Source organism: Aphelocoma coerulescens, chromosome 2 (genome assembly GCF_041296385.1).
Source record: "Aphelocoma coerulescens isolate FSJ_1873_10779 chromosome 2, UR_Acoe_1.0, whole genome shotgun sequence".
In the NCBI taxonomy this organism is placed as follows: domain Eukaryota; kingdom Metazoa; phylum Chordata; class Aves; order Passeriformes; family Corvidae; genus Aphelocoma; species Aphelocoma coerulescens.
Genome location: NC_091015.1, coordinates 81,648,246 through 81,672,165, shown reverse-complemented (window position 1 = coordinate 81,672,165; position 23,920 = coordinate 81,648,246). Strand labels below are relative to the sequence as shown.

Here is a 23,920-nt window from a genome sequence, read left to right as displayed (position 1 = left end):
CTCTTCTGCACAGGCTGGCAAAACAGCTTTGATTTCCCCCCTCTCCCTCCTTTTTCCCCCCAGACATGCTTAGCTTACAGGATTCTTCCTCACACACCTGCTACCACAATCATAAATTATTTTAGTCTTAGGCAATCAGAAATTGAGGGCATATCTCTGCAGAAGGCACTGAAGAAGAAATTTTGTATTTTGATTGCTCTGTACTGATGGGGATCTTGGGGCATAGGCCAAACTGGGGATCTTGATTTCTCTGCATATCCTCTTTCTGCAACTGCAGTGTTCCTTCCAACTCTTATCAGTATTTTCAAGCTAAACACGGAGGTTTCGATTTGCTGCTGCTTCACCAGTGAATGCTGTTGTCTGTGTTCCTCCTTTTAATGTCAAACATCCCTAAGTTTTTTGGAGAACTTATATTTTTTCAGTGGTGGCTGTGTCTTACCTAGCGAGGCAAGTTTGTCAAGCTAGCTCTGAAAGTGGTGAGGAATTCAGAGGTGCTGTGTTCTCACAATTGTCTGTATTCAGCTTTTGTGTGTGCTAGAGGTAGGCATTAGTAGGCAAAGTTCAAACCTTTTGCAGTTCTATATAGAAGATCTTCTTGTTCTGCTTTTAGCAGTTCAGATTGGGATCAAAATCTTCTGGGTATGAATAGGGAATGGATATGACTGCATATTAGGTGTTTTTAGTTGAATTAAATCTCTGTCCTTGTTTCTAGCCTATTCTTTGGGACAGTCTTTTTTCTTATTTTGTCTTTTGGAGAAGTTAAATCCGGCAAGGGACTGTACTTAATTACCCCAAAAAACCAAAGGTGACTTATTCCAGCCAGAGATCACTGTTTGTATTATTACTCCAAGGCAAAATATTCACCTTGTCAAAGCTGAAGAATTCAAACATCTCCTTGCCAGCACCTTCATTTCTTTCTTCATCTGCAACGCTCTTTCAGTACTTGTAATTCATGCTTTCCTTGCTGTATTGTACTCTGGTATGTGCGCAGGCTGCTGAATTCAGGTCTTTGTAGTGATGCTGTAGATTTTTTCATGAGCTTGTGGTATAGTGTGTGGGTGGAATTGCAAAGGGAAGCAATTAATTTTGGACTGAGCTTTAATACTTGACATTATGCTTCCATCTGATAAGCAGTATGAGTGGGATATCTTCAAGGAACATGTATCAGTTTAAGTCCATGCACAAGAGAGATGGGAACAATTGTGCCCAAGTAAATTTCCACTCCTCTGGAGGGCATTTATAAGAATTGCCTTCTAAGGTAGCAGCTGGCACATTGCACAAGGATGAAGAAATAGGGGAGTGGAAATAACCTGGAGGAGGACTTCTGTGTTAAATCACTGTGAGGGAAAACCTGATCTACAGTGTTAGGTTTTGCTGGGGTTTTTTGGTTGTTGGGTTTTTTGTTGTGGGGTTTTTTGGGGTTGTTTTTTAACAAAAGATTATAGCACAGAATTGATAAATCTTTGGCAGTAGCAATCTGATGGCTCATTCTGTTCTCTGCCCAAAGAATATTTTTTATTTCATTTTTCTTTTTAAATTTAGACAATATCTTGAAAGAATTACTATGTCAGAATGGTTTTGCCATTTTAATGTAACAGCTGGTCTAAAAACATGTAAGCAAGCAACACGCTCATTTCCAAAAGCTAATTTAATTCTAATTATGTCAACTACAGACAGAGATGAGTGTGTGACTATTCTGATCATGGCTGTCAGTTGTTTAAGGTGATTCACCCTGCTACCACAGGGTTCCCGTTCTAGGCTGTTGGCAAGATTTTTGGTAGTCACCTAAACTTCATTCACAGCAAAGCACTAACCTGTAGTTTAGGATGATGGGGATTTATTTCCAGTGTTGTTATATCGCTCCCTGGAAGATCTGGCAAAAGGTCAGGGTGGAGGGAAAGGTGTGTGTGTGCAGAGCATCAACTCTCCTCTCTCCCTTCCCCACTGGAAAATACAGGCATCAAAACTTATTTCTGACAGGAACACACAGATTCTATTCACTTTTAATATCAGTGAGGGAACAAACTGAAATCTCTTGTTACATTTCACCAATGTTGAAAATTTATTAAAAACAGAAGAATGTTTATTAATTTTTCTTTTGAATTTAAAGTGGCTTCAGTATAGTACACTGTATTAATTTCAACTGTATCAGAGTAATATACCTTTTCTTAATTGAAGCTTTTAGTTGTACTTTGGGCTAGCTGTGCTTGATCAGACTTCACAGCCATCAGCTATGATGCTGTCTAAATTACCTCTTTGGCTGCTGGTACCTGTGAAACACTCCAGGTTGTACTCATGCAGGTTGCAAGAACAAAACTAAGAACAAAACTAAGATTCTGATGTTCTTCAGAAGAACATCATCTTTCTCAGGGTGTGTTTTGCTGTCACCTCCTTATCCCCATCATATTGCTGTGAAAACTCTTTTCCCAGCAGCCTTAAGCCTAATTGTTACTTAAGCCTTTCCAGCTTGAGCTGAAGATGAACATTTTGTACAATGAGTGGTACAATAAATACTGTGGCTTTAATGTTAATCAAAGTGCCTTTATTTTGTGGAGAGGGAAGACTACCATGCACATTAGATTGAAGTTGCCAAAGTAGTAACTGTCTGTACTTTAGTAATAGGTGTACTTGCTGGTGTTTAATTAAGCACAGGATCTGTTGACATGGTATGCTTCAGTTTAATCATCCAGCTTTGAATGAGCTTAGTATATTTTTAGGTTGTAGCTAAAGGGTGAAATTGAGCATCTTTTTAGAATAAATAAATAAATTAAAAAACCCTTTCAGCTGCTTATTTCCTTCTCTGTACTAATCCTTCCTCTCCTCCCTTCCTCCTCTGGATTTTTAGCACCCTCGTGAATAATGAATGAGCCTGAGGATTAAACTGTGTTTCTCTGAAGTGGACTCCTCTGTCTGTGTAAAACAGCTAACCTAGTTTCAGTTCTGTGCAGTGCTGAGAGGTTTTTGCTTCTAATGGAAATAGTGGAGTTGTTTTAATCCTTTGGCATTCCACGTGACTCCTGTAGCATGTCTGACCCTTATTTACTGCCGAGCAAGTTTGAACCAGCTGCTGTTCCTGCAAATCCACTTCATTCATTAATAGACCTTAAAGGTCAGTGTGGACACCTGCGTGCATGGGAACGGCCATCAATATTTTATCACTTTCTCTTAAGATCAATGGCAGGAATGCACCTACCTTTTGTGTCCTGATCACTGGCTTTGCAGGCTTGAGACAGCACATTTATGAGTCTTGTTTCTCAAATGCAGCTTTGCCCACTGCAGCTGCCCGTTCCCATTAGTTGGTAGGAGCAGGACAGCCTTGTCTGAACACAGTCGCTGCAGACTGGCAAGCACACACTTCTGCATTGCTCCAAGGAAGTTTTTTCTGAAAACAGGAGGAAGGAAGAGAGCTCCTGTATCCGTTGAAAAGGCATGGTCATGCCAGAGTTGGTTACCAAAGGATAAATAGTCTTATTTTTCCATTTGTTTGGAATTCCTGGTGTGAGTTCTAGCCCTCGATACCTACAGTACTGCTGTGATCACCAAACTCCCCTAACAAACATGAATCCTCTGCCCACAGAACTTTGCTGGCAGGAATGGGCAGTGCCTATTCCTCAGCAGGTCTTGTTTCCATGCTGGAAAAGGCCTTTGGGGGAGAAATAATAGCTTCATTTCTGTGCTTCTTCAGTTGTTGTTCCTTGTAGTGGGACTGCAAAAACGTGATGTTCTGCTGTGTTGGGGAATAGGGGAAAGGCACTCAGAAAAACAACACAGAGATAAGGCTCTCTTGCTGCACACATCAGCAAGCAAGGATATAACTTTTTAAATTGAATTTGCTTCTATCACGGTCTCTCTTTAAAATCTAAAACACAAATTAGTGCTTGGACTCAGGTTTTGGTTTTTATTGTGGTTGATGAATCTTTTTTTATCCAAATATTCAAAGAGTACTTTTCATATTTTGTAGTTGCTCTCAGGCCTACAGGTTTAAACAAAATACTGTCTGCACCTTAGACCGTATTTAAAATACTGAAAAATTGGCTGGCTTCTTTTTAACCATTGACTTGTTTAGTCACTTGAAAGGCAATTCTCATGGTTCGTTGATGATGAATACAGAACTCATTTTTATGTGTAATGAGTATGGAAATGATGTGGTTTGTTACTGCTCTTACCTGTAGGTAGGACTGTAATAATATTGGATATACCAAGGTACTTCTTTTGCTGATGTTTTGTTCTGACAAATGTGGTCATTTAAAAACATGATTAGAAGTTTTGCTCATATAATGCTAGACTTTTGGTCTTTCTGTCTGTTGCAGACTTGTTGCTTTCGACCTTTGCCTTATGACCATCTTAAGTTAACTCTTAAAAATGGAGATTTTTATTTATGCTTCTAGACAAAACCTGCAGGATGTTTGACTGAACTCCCTTATGTAACTTTTCTTTGCAGCCTGAGATTTCTTAATGCCTCTGCCAACAAACTGGAAATGCTTCCTCCAGCCACCCTTTCTGAAGAAACCCATAGCATCTTGCAGGAGTTGTATTTGACCAATAACAACCTCACAGATAAATGTGTACCCTTGTTAACAGGCCACCCACACCTGAAAATCTTGCACATGGCTTACAATCGCCTACAGAGCTTCCCTGCAAGGTAAGGAACTCGTTTCACTGCCTCTGGCCCATGGGTGGGTGGGCATCATGAAGTATTTTCACAGTGAGAACTGAATTGCACAGGAATGGGTGGCAGAGGCTGCATTTTGAGTGTAGTGGTATGGCAGTGGGTGGATTCCCCCACTTATGCCCTCCTGCACAGTGCTATCCTCTCTTGCAGTACAGACAAGTGAGTGATGCTGGTTACTTGGTGAGTTTTCATGGTGCTTGAAACTCTTTCCAGCTGGACTAATTCAGCAGGGTCACTCTATGCTTTTGGAAGTCAAGCAAGGAGATCTTTTGTTTTCCCTGGCTTGGTAACTTTGCTTACACCTGGTGGGCTTCTCCTCAAAGAGATTTGCAAACACAGCCGTCTGGAAATGTCCTCTGGAAGTGGAATAGACTCCACTAAGGAAAAATCCTCTCAACTCCAGGAGATTCTCCCTTGGCAGCAGTTTCTGTGCTTTCAATTCACTCTGTTTTAATCAGAAATCTTTCAAGTGTAAGATGTGCTGTAAAACTGATGGGGTACAACCTTGAAAAAGAAATGCCAATAAATAATGGAAGAGGCATCTCTGTCCTTGTGTGATATTATGAGCAGCTGGGCTTCAGCAGCAAGGAGAAGGGACAGAGATTAATTTAGGGGGAAGGGCTGAGTGGGGTGCTAGAAGGGGGAGGGGAAAATGTGGGATGAAGAGATAGAATGAGAAACTAGGGTTGATAGAAAGGGGAATAAAGGAGGAAAGAGTGAAAGTGAGCTGGTGAGCAGGGGGAATGTAAGCAAAATAAGTAATTTGAAAGGTAGCATTAACAAACACTGACAGAAGAAGTATACATTTTGTTCCACAACTCTGGTAGCATCTGACATGAGGAGAAGTGACAGGCACTGCTGTGAACAAGAATCAAAGTCTGTGATTTTGTTCTCTTAAAGCAACAAAAATCATTGCTCTTACCGTTGCTTCAAAATAAAATATGCGTCTATTAGAAGAAAAATTCTCAAATTCTTGTTTTCATAGCAAAATGGCCAAGCTGGAAGAGTTGGAGGAAATTGATATTAGTGGGAACAAACTGAAGGCCATTCCAACAACCATCATGAACTGTAGACGTATGCATACTGTAATTGCTCACTCCAACTGCATTGAAGTCTTCCCAGAAGTCATGCAGCTTTCTGAAATAAAGGTACGGAACGAATGTGCTTTGGAAGAAGCAAGTGTAGTGCAATTTTACCAATTCTCTTCTGCCCTCAGGTCTCCCATTGCTATGGGATAGTATATTCTCAGAGAGGATGGGGATCTGACAGCTGCTTTCTCCTCTGAAGTCATATGCAAAATATTTGCCCCTGTGCAGCCTCAGAGTGGAACGAAGAGGAGCCTCAAAATCTGATTTTACGCTTACCTTGGTTACATGGTATCTCTTCTGCCAGATAAGTGTTAATTGTCTTCCTGTGGCAGTCTGTTTTGATATGACTTAAACATTTGGCAAGAGCTATGTGTAATTAACTCTTGCTGTCTTGGCAGTTGGTTGATTCTGTAGGAATGGACTTTTTCAGAGCGTGTCTTAAAAACTGCTGAAGCTGCAGAACAGGATAGGCCTTGGGGACAGAGATAAATCCAGGAGCACAGGATTTGAGTATTTAGGCAATCTACTTTCGTTTTCCTAATTGCAGTCATATTTTGCACGACGGGGGGATTACCTAATCCGTCTCCTGTCTGTGTTTCCAGAAGTAATTCTGTACTTTTCTCGACACTTCAAGGGATCCATTCTTCACTTTACCAAGCTGATGAGCTCTACTCGTTACCGTTTGTGAATCAAGTTCCTGCTTCTCGCCTGGCTCTAGTGCAGAATAGTTTGCACTGTGTGCTCTTTCTGCTGGACAGAGCTGGGAGACAGTTGTCTCACAGCATACAAATCTTGTGATACAACAGAAAAATCTGTCCTTCTCTGAGGCTGAGAACTGATTACCTATTCAGGGACTCAAAACAACTTAAGTGTCCTTCTGGCACTTTGTGAAGTCAAAAGGCTAAGTTCCCAGCCTGCTGTGTGTGCCTCAGTGTCTGGGGTCGTGGAAAACAGCAGGAGCAATAATTCTGTTGGACAAGCGAGTATATGTAAAGATGAGCTTTGTGGTTTCAGCCAGGAAATCTCAAACAAACTCGTGGGTATTTGAATACTCCTCCCTCTTTGGAACAATGGCCAGAGGAAGCAGAGGGCCATTTAGAATCAATCAGAAGTAAAGCCTTTTTTCTTAGAGGAAGAATTGGGGTGGGGGAGCGAGGCTCTACATGGTAAACATTTCTTTAAATATGAGGGTGGTGTTAACAAAAATTAAAAAAAAGGATAATGGAAACATGTAGGGATAGGGAACAGTCACCTTTTTCCTTTTGTTTGTGCATCTTGGGGAAGACTGAATGCTTTATAGAAGTGTCATATTTAAAGTGCTACTCGGCCACATTGAGCAGCAAAATGCTCTTGGAAGAGCTGGCAGGTTCTTCCTGCTGGTTCCCTATGGTTTAGTTTTCTTCATCAGAAGAAAGAGATGTGGACGTCACTAAGTATTGTTTTTTCTTCAGCTAAGTGCTTTAGGAATGCAGGGATAACATGTGTGGCTTAATCTAAAAGGGCAAAGTGTTCTTTGACTCCACCTTTGTGGAAGGAAAATGCCGGGTCAGTACTCAAGCCTAGTTTTGACTTACATGAGATGAGTTCATATAGTTGCCTTGTTGGGCATAAGAGTTCTTCTGGCCTTTCGGTGATTTCTCTAGGTCAGGGTTGGTGTTTACCAGTCTGGAGATTAAGCATGTGCTGCCTGCCTGTATCCATTTCTTGCCCTTACCTGAGCTCCTTCTTAGATACAGGATAGCATTCAAAATATGCCAAAGTAAGTGCAGAATTTATTGCTTTAACTGTGGATTTGGTCACTTGGTGAAACAAGCTTGTTTGTAGCAAAGCACAAAATCGTATAGTCTGATGTCGCCTCTGTGAGTATATCATATTTGATGATTAATTTTAACTGAAGTGGCATTCACTCTAAACTCCTGGGGAAACTCTGTTACCTGAGGTAATGGCTGTTTTGCTTCTGTATTTAATTAGCCTTGAGAGGCTGACATATTATGTTTTTGGTGTCAGTGTCACTGGAACAGTTAGTAGCAGCAGTTACTATGCTGTATGAAATGATTTCAGAAGGAAGGCTAGTTTAAATTATGATGCTTTTACAATTGCAATAACTCTGGGACTTCCAGACAAGAAGTCATTTTAAAGATGTAATTGTCTCTGAGCCTGTTTTACACACTAGAGTCAAGGCTGCAGAAGTTGTATTGTCCTCTCTTTTAAAGAGCCTAGCAGAGACCTCAGAAATACCTTGCACAATACATTTTTGGGGGTTTTATTGTCCTTTGTGACAGGTATTTATACTGTCAGAGTCAGGTTTGCACACCGAAGTGCCTTCTGCAAACGGCCGAGCAGCTGGAAGCACATACACCTCAGTCAGTGCCCCAGCACTCTTCTCTGCAGCTGTTGTTTGACTTCCATTTCCTTGCCTTACAGAAGAAAAAAGCCAAATAGGTTAATATTGGTATGACCACCTTCAGCTACAAGTGGAAATAACCCAAGTCCCTTGAAGCGTTGAATACAACGGTTACAAAGCTGTGAAAGCAGCAGCCTAAGCAAATGCTCCCTGTTAAACCCTGTCTTCCAGCTGGCCCATCCAGTGCAAAATCCTGTGCAGTTGCAGTTGTTCTTCTGGTGCTGCGTGGGTGGGGCAAAACCAGTTTGCATTAAAATTAACACAGGAGGAAATTTGGATAAGTTAGGAAATAAACTTTCCTGCTTGTCTGGGGAGTAGAACAAGGACTAAATTTAACACAGACCCACAGCAAGTCCCTCTGAGCCTATTTTTCAAGGAGTATGAGTAACACCTAAGAAATTCCAACCTGATAAATAAGCCATCTGCACTAGTGCCTAGGGACGAAGGGATCTGCTGTAGAGTGTCGCTGTCTTTGGTGCACTGGGAATTTAAGGAGAACAATGAAATTACTGGTATTTGTACTTTTCATTCCAGCATGCTCTTCCATCAAATATGTAATTGCATGGAGGTGTTGAACACAGCAAGGCCTGCTGGAAGCTTCCTTAATCTGCAAAGTAATTACTGGCTTTCTGGAAGCAGCAAGGAATTGTGCAGAGGGAAAAAGCTCACTGGAATAACTGCTGCTAAGCTGTCTACTATTTTGTTTGCGTGACAGATTTAAACTTTGACTTCCTTATCAGGCTTAGATAACGTCAGCAGTTTGTTCTCCATAGATAATAAAGCCTCCATATTAGACAATCTTGGGATTCAAGATTTGGGTCAGAAATTTTATATTTCCATTGCGCTGATTTAATAAAATGTTGAGAGACTTTTCTTTTCCAGGATTTACTAGGTTATCTTATGTCTCCTTCCAGCTCAGGAACAGATGTCTTTGAATATACCTACAAAAATGAAAGTGCCACGGTCTTTCAGAAAGATGTGGATAGTCCTTCTGTCCTCTATTAAATACCAACCTGCTCTGTCCTCTCAGAATTACTTTGCTTTTTTTTTTTTTTACAGTTTTTGGTGCATACTACACTAGTCATCCTGTAATAGGGTTTGGAGAGTTGATTTTGTTCTCATATGCCCTATTTTTCCTTGTGTATTGACTTCCATCTGGATACGCAGCTTTAAACAATGTTTGGGGATTTTGTCATTCTAGTGCACTTGTTGTAGCTAATTTGTGCTTAGCTGGTGGATAGCCTGCAAGTTTCTCTGCTGTTTTGTATTTTTGAAATATTTAAACTTTATTTTTTTCACTTGTTTTATTGATTTCATATTTAAATACAATCCATCTGACACTAATTAAAACCATGCTTAAAACTGCTACAGTATTTTTTCCCTCTTCTACTCCTCCATTCCACATACATTAATAACTCTGCTTATTTTAATATCCCTCAGTAAATACTGAATTCCTGGGAGCCTGCTCATACTCATTTGGAGGAGAGACTACTATGCCAGTCGCTTAGAAGCCCCAGCTGTACTTATCTCCATTTCCTTTGTCTATTAAGAGACTGTTTTCATTAATAACATTTTTTTCTTAAATACTGTGAAAATCCACTGACCATCTTTATCTCTGTGAAGAGCAGACAAAACTTACTGGTTTTGTAACAAGATGACACCTGACTAGAGATGGAAATGGAAGGAACATATTTCTAGGTGTCCCAGGCATCTGGCAAGATGGCTGAATGCCATGTAAGAATTTCTTTTGTAAGAACCACTTACCTAAATTGATGGTCTTAGGTCTTAGTTGCAGCCTTTCTTGTTCATGAAACATGCATTACCACATTTAATCAAAATTTGTATGATCTTGATGATAGCTGAGTTCTCTTGCTTTTTTGGCTGCTTTCCTTTTGCAGTGTGTGGACCTAAGCTGCAACGAACTGAGTGAAGTGACATTGCCTGAAAACCTGCCTCCAAAACTGCAGGAGCTGGACCTGACTGGAAACCCCAGATTAGCCCTGGATCACAAAACCCTAGAGCTTCTGAAGTAAGTTGCCTTACAGAGTAGGGAAGGAGCAGAAGGATTCTAGATGTGAAAACCACAATACACAGAAGTGGTATCTCTTTTAAGGAATATGGTTCCCTTTTGCCAGTGGATCAGAAAGTAACAGATTGTGTGAATAGGTCAGAAATTGATGCTGCATTGAAGAGGATGACTTACCCACTTCTGTGCAGTTGCTTTCAGCTGTAACTCCTGGAGGGGTCTGCTAGTCTGGTGTAACCACTGTTGGGCCAGTTTGATTCCATTTTACTTCTCACATTAGATTCAGCCAAAAGACATATTTTATACCACCAATGAGATGTCAGTAGCTGCTTGCTATATCTTTTTCTCACATTCATCTGCTTGGGTCTGTCTTTGCCATTGTGCTGCTTTTACCTCTTCACATACTGTTTCTTATTCCCCTTCATATGTCTGCTTCTGTCCTAAAAATTATATATTTTTTGTATTTAAACTGCTAAAAACTCATATCTCACACTCTGTTTGCAGCAAAACTGGTTCCTTTGCTTTGGTACCCTCAGTTTCCTTCCTGTCTACCTGTTTGTTTTCTGCACTGGGTCTTAAGTGCCATCCATAACTGAAATTCCCCAAATGCTTTGTCACTTCTGCAGTGTGTTGGGAAGCTGTTGCAGTAAACCGGATAATCTGTGGACAGTGGTGCTGCCTTGAACTTTTCTTATGTCCTGTAAGAAACTGCACCAGCTCCAAGTTTCCTTCTAAATCTCTTTTATTCTTAAACACTGAATGGTTTCAAGGAGGATTGATGTACTTTTTAGGGGTTGAGCAGTTACTTCATGTTGTTTGCTTTTAACTGGTTAAGATCAGACACTGGAATAGTAACCCTAATTTGTTGTGCTAGCAAGGGAAGCTTAAGGTGTGAGTTTACTTTTAGCTTGAATCAGCAGATTTTCAAAATATAGGTGGAAATTTGAGTAATGATGATTTCTCACATATAAAAACAAGAGTCCGTGTTCTGCAGCAGACAGTGAAAAAAGGGGCATGCCTCTATTTTCAGAGCTGCTTTGTCGCATACAGGAAATCTTCCTGAAGAAGCAGTGTGTAATATTGCTCTGGTTCATGGGGAAAAAATATGTATGTTTTATAGACTTAAGGAATGGTGTCAAAACTTAGTGAAGCTTTTCTTGTGTATAACCTAGCAGACAAGATGGGCACACATTCTCCTGCCATGGTAGTATTCAGGCATCATGCATGGTAGCATTATAGTACAAATTGAAATTGTAAGTAGTTGAAGAGTAGTGTTGCCCAGTTGTATGCCATATTTTCACCTGCATATGTGCGGTCCATAATTCACAGGAAACTTTTCCCTTTGTGCGTTTTGCTTGCTATTTGTTTTGGCCTTGGGGGTGTGAGTGGGTTTTTTTGTTTGGTTGATTTTTTGGTTTGTTGGTTTGTTTTTTGGGGGGGGCAGATATTTTTGTGTATATGTGTTTTGTTTGGGGGGTTTTTTTGGTCTGTTTTTTTGGTTTGGTTTTTGGTTGGTTGGTTTTGTTTTTTTTTAGTTTTGGGGTTTTTTTTTTAAATAAGTTATTCTTAAGACCACAGGTCTGTTCTGTTCACTAGTGTTCATTAGACACAGTCAGGTGTTCCAGGCCTCCTGAGGAGTTTCTCAGTGTCTGATATACTACCCTTACTTTTATGGTATACTGCTATAATTGATTGTGAGGGAGGAAGTGCTTCTTTCACTTGATTTTCGTGGCAGGCACAAAAATACTTGTGCACTTGGTACTTTTTATATCCTCCTTCTGCATGTGAAAGGCAGTTCTCCATCTGTGCCCTGGCAGAATTCAAGCAGGTAGTAGGTTAATATGTATTCTTGGTGCTGGTGAGAAGAGTCCTGTCATGCATGCTTGCTTTTTTAGTATGTATGGAGATCTTAAAGGAAGCTTGCATACTTAGGAGGATGTTGCCAAGCGCTTTATTGGATGTAAGAATTTTCATTAGCAGTTAAAATGGAAAAGAAGAAAAAAAAATGCCGTTACTCTGATTTTTAAGAGAGAGCATCTAGTTCAATTGTAACAGTCATTTTAAATTCAGGGGAAAATAAGCTGTGCTGTCCAGAAGCCTTTAGCCTGTATTGCCTGCATAGGATGTTCTGCTGGGTATCATTCCCTTCTGGACACATGGTCTGTTTGCACTGGTGCCCCTATGGAGGCTGGAATCAGTGCGTTGAGGTAGCGCTTTTTTTCACCACTGCTGGGAAGCCTTGAGACAACTCTAGGTCCTTGACCTGCCCAGGAACCAGTGGTCAATCAACTCAATTAAAAAAGAAACAAACAGAAACCTCTGTGACCCAGGTTCCTCTGCCCTGGAGATAAATGCCTTGTATGAGAAGTCTGGAGAGAAAGCATGTTTGCTCATGTGTGTCCTGCTTTGCAGGTGCAACAGAACTAAAATCTCTGCTACTTCAGAAGAGATCCAGGTTTCCAGTTTGATTTGGCATTAGTTAATCTTTTTTAATGGTCATGGCAAGATGTTTGCCTCCTGTTTGTCACACAGAGGCCTGCAAAACCAAGAACTTAAAACACAAGTGATTCTAAGATTATTTATGTAATTTGTTGGCTTTTAGTCTGCCCTTGCTGATGTACATCCTGGCTATTAATGTAAAAAGAAATCAAACTGGATGTGACAGTACTTTAGGTTATTTGAGGAAGGCTTTGCAATGCAGAAAAGACTTTCCTGTGTGTTCAGGTCAGGTGGGGGTTTAGAGGGAGAAAAAACGAATGCTCAGAGTGAACAGTTAGACCTTTCTGCTTGTGTCCTTTTATGTTTCATTTGGTTCATGAAAGGTTTGGGTGCCTTTGAAGTGTCTTCAGCGTGTGGGGAGCTCACTTTTCCTGCCTTTGGAAGAGAGCAGTAGGGAGCAGGGGGTAGGTCATCTCTCCCCAGCAAAGCAGGGCTGTAAAGAGAAGAGTATAAACAGAGAGGGCTGGGCCCTTTTTAAGTCTGTACTATGCTCTGGGAGATACTTGAAATTCAGGCTAAAGGCTATGTTGGTAGTAAATGGGAGGGTTGAGGATCAAGGACCTAAGTGAAAATTGGACTCCACAACTGGGGAATGCAGAAGGGCTGTGCCTGCTGTCAGGACCGCAGGCTGGCTCTTGCAGGTTGGTGCAGGATCAGGATGGAGCTGATTTCTGTTTTCTGGGTGTTTTCATGAAAGGCTGTTACTACAAGTTGTTGTTTCTAAACAATTATTTTAAATATTTTTTTTTTTCATTTAGGGGATGCTGTGGGTTATACAGGAGATTTCATTTGAGTACAAGGAAAAGAGCACAGAAACTTGTTAAAATGGGTGGGAAAGATGTATAAGTTAAAAAAGTCACTTCCCTGTACTGGCTTTCATCAAACTAGTGGCAAATTTGCTTTGTATTCCTATAGGGCCTGGTTTGAAGCAAATAGCTCAGGGGTGAAAGCAGGGAAATACAAGCCAGCTAAGCAAAACAGTGCAGCTGATAGCCTCTTAGAGGCTCAGTTATTGTTTGTTGTATACAGGCACATGAAGGTAACCACTTTGGATGTCCTGCTTTGTTTTCTACTATTAAATGTGTTACTGAGAACTGGGAGAGTAAGTTCTTTTCGTGTTTTAAGTTGGATCATGTCAGCAAGTCCATCCATTGCATGTCTCTCGTTTCCTTTCTCCTTGCAGCAATATCCGGTGCTTCAAGATCGACCAGCCCTCGGCCGGCGACGCGTCGGGAGCGCCGGCAGTGTGGAGTCACGGCTACACGGAGGCGTCCGGCGTTAAGAACAAGTATGGCCTGGCCAGGGCTTTGTTGTGCGAGCAGCCCAACAGCAGAGCACCTCTGGGCTGAGACAAACAGATCCTTCCTCAGTGGGAGTTTTGGGGATGTTTTGGGGCTCGCAGAGGCCAAGCCACGTCTCTCCATTTGTATAGCGAGCTCTCCTGCCTGGCTCTCCACTTGGGTCTTTGTTAGGGAAGTTGCTAAGATACAAGTGTAGCCGACACATTTGGTCTGTGCAAGACTCTGCTACTTGCAAAAGATCTGAGTGTTTAAAAGCATTTTCCTCTTTGCAAAGCTTCTTTATCTTCAACCAAAGGATGTTTACCAAGCAAATCAGAGATACTAAAGAAGAGACAGAATGGCCAAAACTCTGAATATTCATAGTGTGTGGCGCTCCTCTGACTAAGGCAGCACTTGACAAATAATGTACCAAGAGTCTGCTAGTCTCTGTGTTGCTGGCAATGTGACAAATCTTTCTTTGTTCCTCAAATACCTTCTCAGAAATCTTCTGCTACCTTGGTTTCCGTAGCAAGTGCCAGCAAGCCTTTACTAGCTCTTAACTGATTTAGCACTCAACTTGGTCATCAGTGTGCTAGATCCCAAGGATGGCTTTTGAAGTAGCAAGTGCAGTTTAAATTGGTGTTGTTTCAGAGATACTTTGCCCCCCTATTTCTACAAATAAGGGACTTGCTTACATGTTGAAAAGGAGGAAGAATCCATAGGGCTTGGCTTGAACTTCCAGTATAGTTCTCTCCATGCCTTAGTACTGTTGATGGGCCTGACTCATCTCCGCAGCTCAGAAAGCAGTCCTGAAACACCTGTGACCAGAGGTGTATAAAGCTGGTGCTCAGACCAGGCTGCACCTCTCTGGTCAAAATGACAAGTTGACAAACTAGTAGTGGGATAAACCCCCTGATGTTTTCCTGTTTTGTTTTTTCCCTAGGCTGTGTGTGGCAGCACTTTCAGCCAACAACTTCTGCGACAACCGGGAGGCCCTTTATGGTGTGTTTGATGGGGACCGCAACGTGGAAGTGCCCTACTTGCTGCAGTGCACGATGAGCGACATCCTGGCAGAAGAGCTGCAGAAAACAAAGAATGAGGAGGAATACATGATCAACACTTTCATCGTTATGCAGAGGTAGTCTTGGATCTGAAGCTCTTTTTACCTTGTCTGTGCTCACTGTGCAGTTTCTTTGCTTTCAGGTCAGGCACCTGCTCTTGCTTCAAAGAAACGTGAGAGGGGGAAAAAGCCTGGGTATCTGGCTACAGGGTTTCCTTTTATTGCTTGTTTTGTGAATATTGCTCTCAGTTCCTTTCACGTGTGGGGAGAAAAGCCTCAACACCTCTCCAACCAAACAAGAAAAACCCCAATTCACTTGCAAAGTTACTAAAATGCTCATGACTAAGTGGTGGGTGGAGGTTTATTTCTTTCTGGTATCTTCTTGAAGTCTTAAGGTTTACAACTGGCCATAACCAAGTCAGTGGTATGAATGTCTTTATCATCTTTTTAAACTTCCTTGCTACTACTGCCTGTAAAGCCTGAACTCATCTTTTCTGTTCCTCTGTACCAATTCAGGTTATTTAAGGCTACACAAATATTTAAAACATGTAGTCTGACTTCTTAGAAATCCCTTTGGCCTTTGAATATTATTTGAGCTGGACCCATCCAGAGAGATTGTGATACAATAGCTGTGAGTGTAATAGTAGTTCTCTGTAGTGGTTTGGAAACTGTGCGTGCTGTTCTTGACAGAAGAAGAAATTGTGCCTAGGGAGACACTGAGTGAAGGAGGAGTGTGAAAGGAATTGAACAGAGGAGAGTGAAGAGGTCAGGGAAACAAAGGAGAAAGCAAATAAGCAGCTTAGAGACTAAGTTGATCAAATTAAAAGTAGCATTGCTTATTGTTGAATTGCTGCACCCTTGGAAAGGAAAAATACTGAAGTTGTTGTATTGGGAAAGACAGGGAAGCAGTAGGGTGGCATTGAATCTTACACACGCAAGAGAGAAAACACTTCCTTCCCATAATTGCTTATAACAGTGCCTCAGACTGCTAACTGAGAAGGTGGTTGCCATATACTTAAAATAATCAAAAATAATAGCAAATTTCAGTACTGAAAGTACTTATTAAGTGGTTTTGTTCGCTACTAATGCAATTTACAAGGAATGTGGCATTCCTACAAAAAGCTGCGTCTTTTTTTTTTTTTTTTCTTTTCTTTTTCTCTCAAAAATCAGCTAACCACTTCTTTGGATAACCAGAAATAATATTCATTCCAGTTGCAGTTAGTCATTCACTGATGTTTACAGATGATACACAGCACTCCTAAAGTGTATTTGTAAAAAATAATTTTAAAAGCACATTGAAGCTTGGTTGCAAATTTAGTTGTGCATTCTCTCCCCAGGATTTTGAATCTAAAGTTCTTACTAGCTATACCTAGCCTTTATATAAATATTAGTAATTAGCTTTCTATTTACTATAGGAGTAAGATCCTGATAAACAAGCTACTGGGAAGGATGTTTTTTCACAGTCTAATATTGAAATTAATTTACATTTTAATGTCAGGATTCTGAAAACTTCAATTTTATTCATAGGGTTTTTTTTCCATTGTGGCTCCTGCTGAAAAAGCAGGCTTAAACATTTCTAAGAACATATTTAACAGCTTAGTACCTGACAGCATAAATTAAAAATGTACCTTCTTACAGTGGAATTCACAGCCATTGTGATTTTTTTGGTCATAATTTGATAACTTCTAAGAGCATTAGCCTGAAGATATCACAAAACAGTGAACCTCTGTATTCTGCTTTTGCTCAAAAGTAGAGGTTTTTTACAGTCAGAATTATTATTTTTATAATAAGATCCATAGCTTCAGAAGCCAAAGCTCTACCTGACCTTTAAAACACTGTAAGATGTAAAAGAAAAGACAACTATGAAACTCTTAGAAGAAACTCTTAGAAGTGCAAAGATTTTTTTTTTCTAAAATTGAGCATATTTGAGTATCTGTATACGTGAAAATAACACCCTGCCTGAGAGTTGCACGTGGGATTCCTGCAGTGCTGCTGCTGTAGTGTCAGTCCTCAGTGACTTTTGTTTCTGTCCCAGTGATCCAGTAGAGCCAGTGCCCCGAATGCTTCTGATTGTGGAACAGCGTCTGTTTCTCCATAGTGCCCCGAACACTTGTTTTCCAATTAAAGAACAATCACTGTTCTGTTTAAATTCCAGGAAACTTGGAACAGCTGGACAGAAACTTGGAGGCTCTGCTGTCCTTTGCCATATAAAACATGATCCCATGGACCCTGGTGGATGCTTCACACTAACCTCAGCAAATGTGGGGAAGTGCCAAACTGTTCTCTGCCGGAATGGGAAACCTCTGCCTTTGTCCAGGTGTTACGTGATGAGCTGTGAGGAAGAGCTGAAGAGGATTAAGCAGCATAAGGCCATTATCACAGAGGTTAGAGAACAGCTGGGGACTGTTGCAACTTGCAACAGCAGTGCATGAAATTACATGTTGGTATCAGTAACCTCTAGAAGGTGGTGTTCATGGTGTGGGTTCCTCAGTTGCACTTTTCCTTTCAAGGTGATTCATACCATGCAGTCAAGTTGCATTTCCATCCTATTGCCATGCTGAATTTTGATTAGCTTTTAAGAGTGAGCAGCTGTGAGCATGTTGCATTGAAACAGGAAAGCAGATACTCTTCTCCTAATGGGAGAGGAATTGCTGTGTTGGAACTGTCATGGAGAGCTTTTCCAATTAACAGAGATGAGAGGGCAGAGCACTTGGAGCAATGCCGTCCTTCCCTTAGGAGACTCCTTGCTCCTGGCAGGCTGACTTTGCTGTCTGAGCTATGTTCCCAGAACTGCCCTTTGACAGGCTGCTCTTGAAGAGAGCACTTGCCCAAAAGGAAAACTCACCCTGTGCTCAGCTGAACCATGAGAGAGGAGAAAACTATTTGTTCCTTTCTTAGAAGCTTGAAGCCACCGCTGTCAGTTTTGCTTTGCCTTGTGTGACACATGCAGAGGAATAGATAAATACTGAATCCTCCTAAGGGTGGGGGAGAGGGCAGAAACCTCACTGCTGTGTGCCTGAGAGCAGGGTGGGCATGTGTGTGTGGAGTAAGTCATGTGCCTGTTGATCTTGCCAGGGAAAGGTGAGAGCTGGGATCTCAAACGTGACAAGTTGAAAGGGAATCACTCCAACATAGTGTACATCACGGAGGCACGCTCATTCTGTGGCTCCATAGAGGAAAAGAGAAATTTCTGGGCTGAATCTTCAGATGACTCACTGATTTCATACACACTGATGGCTTATCACTGCTGTCAGCCTTCTAATGGGAAAGTTAACAAGCCAACATGGGGCTTTTTCTTTTTCTTCTGAGTGATTTTAAAGAGGAAGCTTTTTTGGTCTTGGTTCACTTTTCTGTGGTTATCTGCTTTATAATAACCCCTACAGTTATTAGCTGGACCCAAAGAGTGTAAATCCTCACCTTTGCTGTTCTTGAATACGCAATTAGCCGGGTGCAGCTATCTGCAGCAAGCTGACAGATAGCCAGACTTGCTCTTTCAGACACTTGCTCTGCTTATTTTGGCAGTTTGCATTCTAACCAGGCCAGGATTCTGGGATTTGGACGTGCATGGGATTTTTTTCTCAAATGCGTCCGTTTTTACTGATGTTACCCCTTCAGATGCTACTCCTCCTCCCTTTGGAAATGTCATATCTAAGTGGAAATGTAGTAAGTAATTGGGGCGTGTAAAACATTTCACTACAACTCAGCTGACTGAGAAATGTAGACTTGCTTCTCTGCTACATTTGACTTTCATGCTTAATTTAAAGGGTTTTTTTAATGAACCTTGGTTTCTAAAGTGATGAGCCAAGATGAAACCTACAATTGTTACAGCTGCAAGAGAAGACTCATAACTGAATGACCTGCCCCTATATCAAATGTGTGTTGCTCTGCTCTGTCCAAAGCCAGATACAGTGGGTGGAGGAGGGATGAGTCTGACTCACTGGTAAAAGATTTGTCCAGTTGGCTCTTGCAGCTGTAGGAGCAGAATAGATGGCTCTTTGTTGCAGCCTTCTGCTTTGTTGGTCTGTGCATAGGTGGTGCTGATGACAAATCAGTCGGGTGTAGGAGGTGCAGCGCAGGATTGCAAAACAGCCTTTGCCGTGCTCTAATCCCAGCTCTGTCACCTCGTCACTCTGCTTGTCTGTCTCCTTGTCTGTGAGTGGCAGTGTTGGGGGTACCACAAAAACAGCCATCAATAAAATATAAGGAGAGGCAGGTACTGTATATCCTTGTCTGTCACGTTGCCAATTTCCTGTCCTTTCTAATTTCAGGATGGCAAAGTGAATGGTGTGACCGATTCAACAAGAATCTTGGGGTACACCTTCCTTCACCCAAGTGTTGTGCCGCGTCCTCACGTCCAGTCCATCACCTTAACTCCACAAGACGAGTTCTTCATTCTGGGGAGCAAGGGGCTGTGGGACAGCCTCTCGATGGATGAAGCAGTGGAGGCCGTCAGAAATGTGCCTGACGCGCTGGCAGCCGCCAAGAAGCTTTGCACTTTGGCCCAGAGTTACGGCTGCAATGACAGCATCAGCGCTGTCGTGGTTCAGCTCAACGTGACGGAGGACAGCTTCTGCTGCTGTGAGCTCAATGGGGTCCCACCCCCCAGCCCAGGCATCTTCCCCCCGTCTGTCAATGTGGTCATCAAGGACAGGCCCACAGACGCGCTCGGGATGCCGTCTTCGAGCAGCGGCATGGCTTCGGAAATCAGCAGCGAGATCTCCACCTCGGAAATGAGCAGCGAGGTGGGGTCCACAGCCTCGGACGAGCCCCCGCAGGTGGCCATGAACGAGAACAGCCCGGCGTACCCGGGGGAGCAGCGCTGCATGCTGCACCCCGTCTGCCTGTCCAGCTCCTTCCAGCGGCAGCTCTCCAGCGCCACCTTCTCCAGCGCCTTCTCCGACAACGGCCTTGACAGCGACGACGAGGAGCCCATTGAGGGGGTGTTCACCAACGGCAGCCGCGTGGAGGTGGAGGTGGACATCCACTGCAGCCGAGCCAAGGAGAAGCAGCTTCTCCAAGTGCCAGTGGAAGCCAGTGACGAAGGTATCGTCATCAGTGCCAATGAAGATGAGCCCGGCCTTCCCAGGAAAGCTGAATATTCCACCACAGGCACAATAGGGCGCCGGCGGGGCAATGGCTCTGTGGCACCACACGAGAGGAGCCATAACTTAATTGAAGTTGCAACGGATGCACCACTCAGAAAAACCGGGGGCTACTTTGCCGCTCCAGCACAACCTGATCCCGATGACCAGTTCATCATCCCACCAGAGCTCGAAGAAGAAGTCAAGGAGATTATGAAACAGCACCAGGAACAACAACAGCAGCAGCAGCAACAACAGCAGCAGCAGCAGCAGCAGCAGAGGCAGTATCCAATGGACCACCTGGCAGACTATTACGACACACCACTATGACCCACTCTATTTACTGCTCAGAAATAAACTAACAAATAAGGAGACTTGACTGTGAGACCCAGTGGGCTTGCATTACAGCAGGGGTTTTCCTTACCCTTTTCCTTTATATACTTCCTTTTCCTTATCCTGCCACTACAGATAACTGCAGCTTTTCAGTTTGTTAGGTTTAATATTCACTGACTTTCTTCTAGAGACGCTTGACTGGTAAAGTTTAAAGTAGTTAACCCTCCCTTAACATATCAAGTGTAAAAACAGGAAAACAAAAAAAAATCAAAAAAAATAAAAAGGTTTAATATATTGCTGAGAAACAGATGATGATGTAATATTTTTTAAAATGGCTTGTTTGTTTTGTTTGAAAAGCAGGGCAGTAGCCAGTGCTAAATGATTTAAGTAATATTGTAATACTGTATTTCTTTGAGAGAAAAGGCTTTTTTTGGTCTTGAAAATGATAGACATTTGTAGAATATGGAGACTAACTCCTAGGAGTTGCTTTACTCTTTCAGGTGACTTAAGTCACTGAGATTCACTAATTTTCTCTGAGAGAACAGTTGATTGGGAAATTCCTGTAAATAGCTCAGTGTTGTATAGTGATGCTTACATGTTTTGTAGCCTTGGCATTAAGGACACAACCTGAAAAACTGACCTTTTTTCTTAAGCGACTCTTGGGGCCATGGTCATTAAGCATAATGGACTGTGTGGCTGTGTACAAGTTAGCTAGAGCCCAGGTGGTGTAGACTGTTCAAAGAAACCCACTTTTTTCCTCCAGTCTCTTTCTTTCCTTACTTTTACAGACACGTTTTGTTTGTGTTCCTTACTGCTGCCACAACCAGCATGATTGTATAGAGCTCATTTGCTGTAGAACATTTACATACCAAGAGTTATATTAAAGCTGAATGCACAAATGAACATGTCATAATTTTTGTTATAATAAATATGAAATTTACACCTGATGTCTGCTTTTATGTCTGACTAGCTGAGCAGCAGCTCTCAAACAGCAGCTTGCTGTGGTTCCTCAGCATGCTGCTCAGTTAAACCAAGAAGTGTTGAAACTTTTTCAGCTTGATCACATTTTTACACTAACTGCAGAAGCTCACTTGTGCTTTCAGAATTGAAAGGTTGTGCAAAGTGGCCTTTAAAAGATACAAACCAACTCTCTGAAGAATTGATCTCTTCGTTTTCTCTTTCTCGGTACTAATTCAGCACTACTGATTTGCCCTTTGCCACACTGTTGACAATGCCAGAAGACTGAAGAGGAGCAGTGCTCTGGCTCTGTCCTGCTGGAACTGAGTGACTGAAGATTGAAATGATGAAGGAATAAGAAAAGTTAGAAGGAAAACATTGGATACTGAGAGAAGAGAGAATATATGAGGAGAAGGTGGAAAAGTGAATTTAAGACTACCTATGTAAATTTGCTCCAATGTGCTGAATGAACCTGAGTTCAATGGCAATCAGACTTTGGTAGCAGGAGGGCATCTTTTTGTGATTCCTGTGGGAAGGGAGCAGTGTCCTTTCTCATATTGCCCCCAATCAACTGCTCCGTTTTACTTCTCACTCTAAAAAGCTGAATTAGTGTGCAGTCATGACAGTGTCTTGTTCCTTCTTGGCATTTGGTCTGTATTTGGGAAAAGGACTGTGGTGATAGGCTGCTGTCCTTACTCTGTTCTAGAGTGAAATAGCCAAGTTAGAACAGGATTGCTGTTAACAGATTTTTTGTTACTTTTCCTTAATAACAATAACAACAGAGGAACAAACATTAAAATACCTGGTTTGATAAATGTTTATAGCACTGTCTACTGTAGATCTAGAAGATTGTATTTCATTGTAATTTGAGCTTCTAAATATCTCTTTCTTAAAGAACACTCATTAAATAATGTATTTAAACAAACAAAGTTTATGGTTTATTGGTTAGTAACTCTTAGGTGTTCTTTGGTAAACAGTTTGTATATTTCAGATTTTGCTGAATTGATTCACTGTCCTTGGAAAATATTCTCTTGGTTTTTTCCTTCTGTTCCAATGCTGCTTGAGGCTGAAGGTGATCACTAGCAAGGACACTACCTTTATTTTCCTGCTGCTGGTGGAGGAGTAACCTTGCTGCCACTGTTGGTCTCTGTGATAAGGTGTCTCTGGTGTGCTGTATGTGGGGTACCCCAGAGGGAGGAGCAGAGGGCAGAGTAGGGGTGGAAGGGGAACCGTTTCATGTGAGCTAAACTTTGGCTCCGTGCTGACAACTGATACTTCTCTCATATGAATAGGAGGATATGCACATAGGTTCTGTAAAGACTTTCCCTTCCCTCCATTTGAAGGACAGACTCCCAAGAACTTGCCAGCCCCTGCGTACAGGCAATGATGTGGTTTTCCCCCTTATGCCCTTACTTGGAAGCATAGATGGTCAAAACTGACAGCCCACTCACTGAAGGCTGCCCCTTTCAGCCTGGTGCCTTCTGTAAAGCTAGCAGCAGCATTCTGGAGTCAGGGCCCCTGTGGCAGCAAAGTGACAGGATTTTGGTGGAGGAGCTGTACCTTTGGATTTTTGCTCTGCCTTGAAAAGATGTCTGTGATAGTAGCCTGTCTTAACAAGTCATAATATGAAGGATTGATGCGTTCATAGGGGCAACTTCATCCCTCTGCTGGGCTTTGTCATGTGTTGGACTAGATCAGTAGGTTGGATGGCTTGCAGCATCTTTGTAAAAAGCATTTATTTTTAAACAAGGGCAAAAGGTATTTTGTTCTGGCTTTAAACTGGGACTTGAAAAACAAGGTACAGTGTTTGCAATTCATAATTTTTCTGGACATCGCTGTCCTCTTTCACAAAAGGGGGTTAGTATGTTCTTACCTCACGAGGGCTGAAGCTAACATCACTGATTGCATCTACATGCACTAATACTGTACATGATTTTAGGATTATGTTCACAGTATATTTTGCACAGTTTTGACCTACTGGGAACTATCTGCCTCAAACAGATGTGGATTTGTTTGCAGAACTTGACAGCTGTAGCAGGGACATAGGTTGGGAGCTAAAAAGAATGCTTTCAGCTGTGGAAAATGTAGAACCACATTACCTTTATAATCAAACCTTGCATGTCCTCTGAAACTTGCTGATAGATGTATCTGAGACAAGCAGAAAAATGCATGAATAGGAGGAGGTAGATGGCTGATGGCAGAGAAATGAACATATTTACATTATTTCCTGGAAGATAATTTTAAACAGAAAATTGTGGTAGTATTGAGAAGCAACTGAGTGGCTTCTTTGCTTGTAAATGCAAGCCTTTTGTTAAAAGCTATAAAAGCTTTTTTCTTGCTTTCTGCCCATAGTGCTCTAATGTAATGCATTTTGTTGTGCCTGAACAGCCTGTTGGCATCCTGCCTGGGCATTCAGCGTGTGGCACCACCATCTTTGTGATGGTGACCAGTGCCATGGTGGCACTGCCTCCCTCTGGCTTACTGCCCTCGGAGCGTGCTGCTGTGTCCATGTGGGTTGTC

The 23,920-nt window shown here is 42.0% G+C and overlaps 1 protein-coding gene across 1 annotated transcript in view; it reads left to right on the top strand.

Moving 5' to 3' along the window:
• The window catches only part of PHLPP1 (PH domain and leucine rich repeat protein phosphatase 1), a 143,174-nt gene extending 120,872 nt beyond the window's left edge, over window positions 1-22,302 (top strand). Inside the window, exons 11-17 of the mRNA XM_069008276.1 lie at window positions 4,442-4,642; window positions 5,658-5,820; window positions 10,063-10,193; window positions 13,873-13,977; window positions 14,913-15,107; window positions 17,185-17,413; window positions 19,298-22,302. Coding sequence (XP_068864377.1) covers window positions 4,442-4,642; window positions 5,658-5,820; window positions 10,063-10,193; window positions 13,873-13,977; window positions 14,913-15,107; window positions 17,185-17,413; window positions 19,298-20,440 — 2,167 coding nt within the window. The 3' untranslated portion in view covers window positions 20,441-22,302. The remainder of the gene's footprint in view (window positions 1-4,441; window positions 4,643-5,657; window positions 5,821-10,062; window positions 10,194-13,872; window positions 13,978-14,912; window positions 15,108-17,184; window positions 17,414-19,297) is intronic.
• Window positions 22,303-23,920: the final 1,618 nt, after the last annotated feature.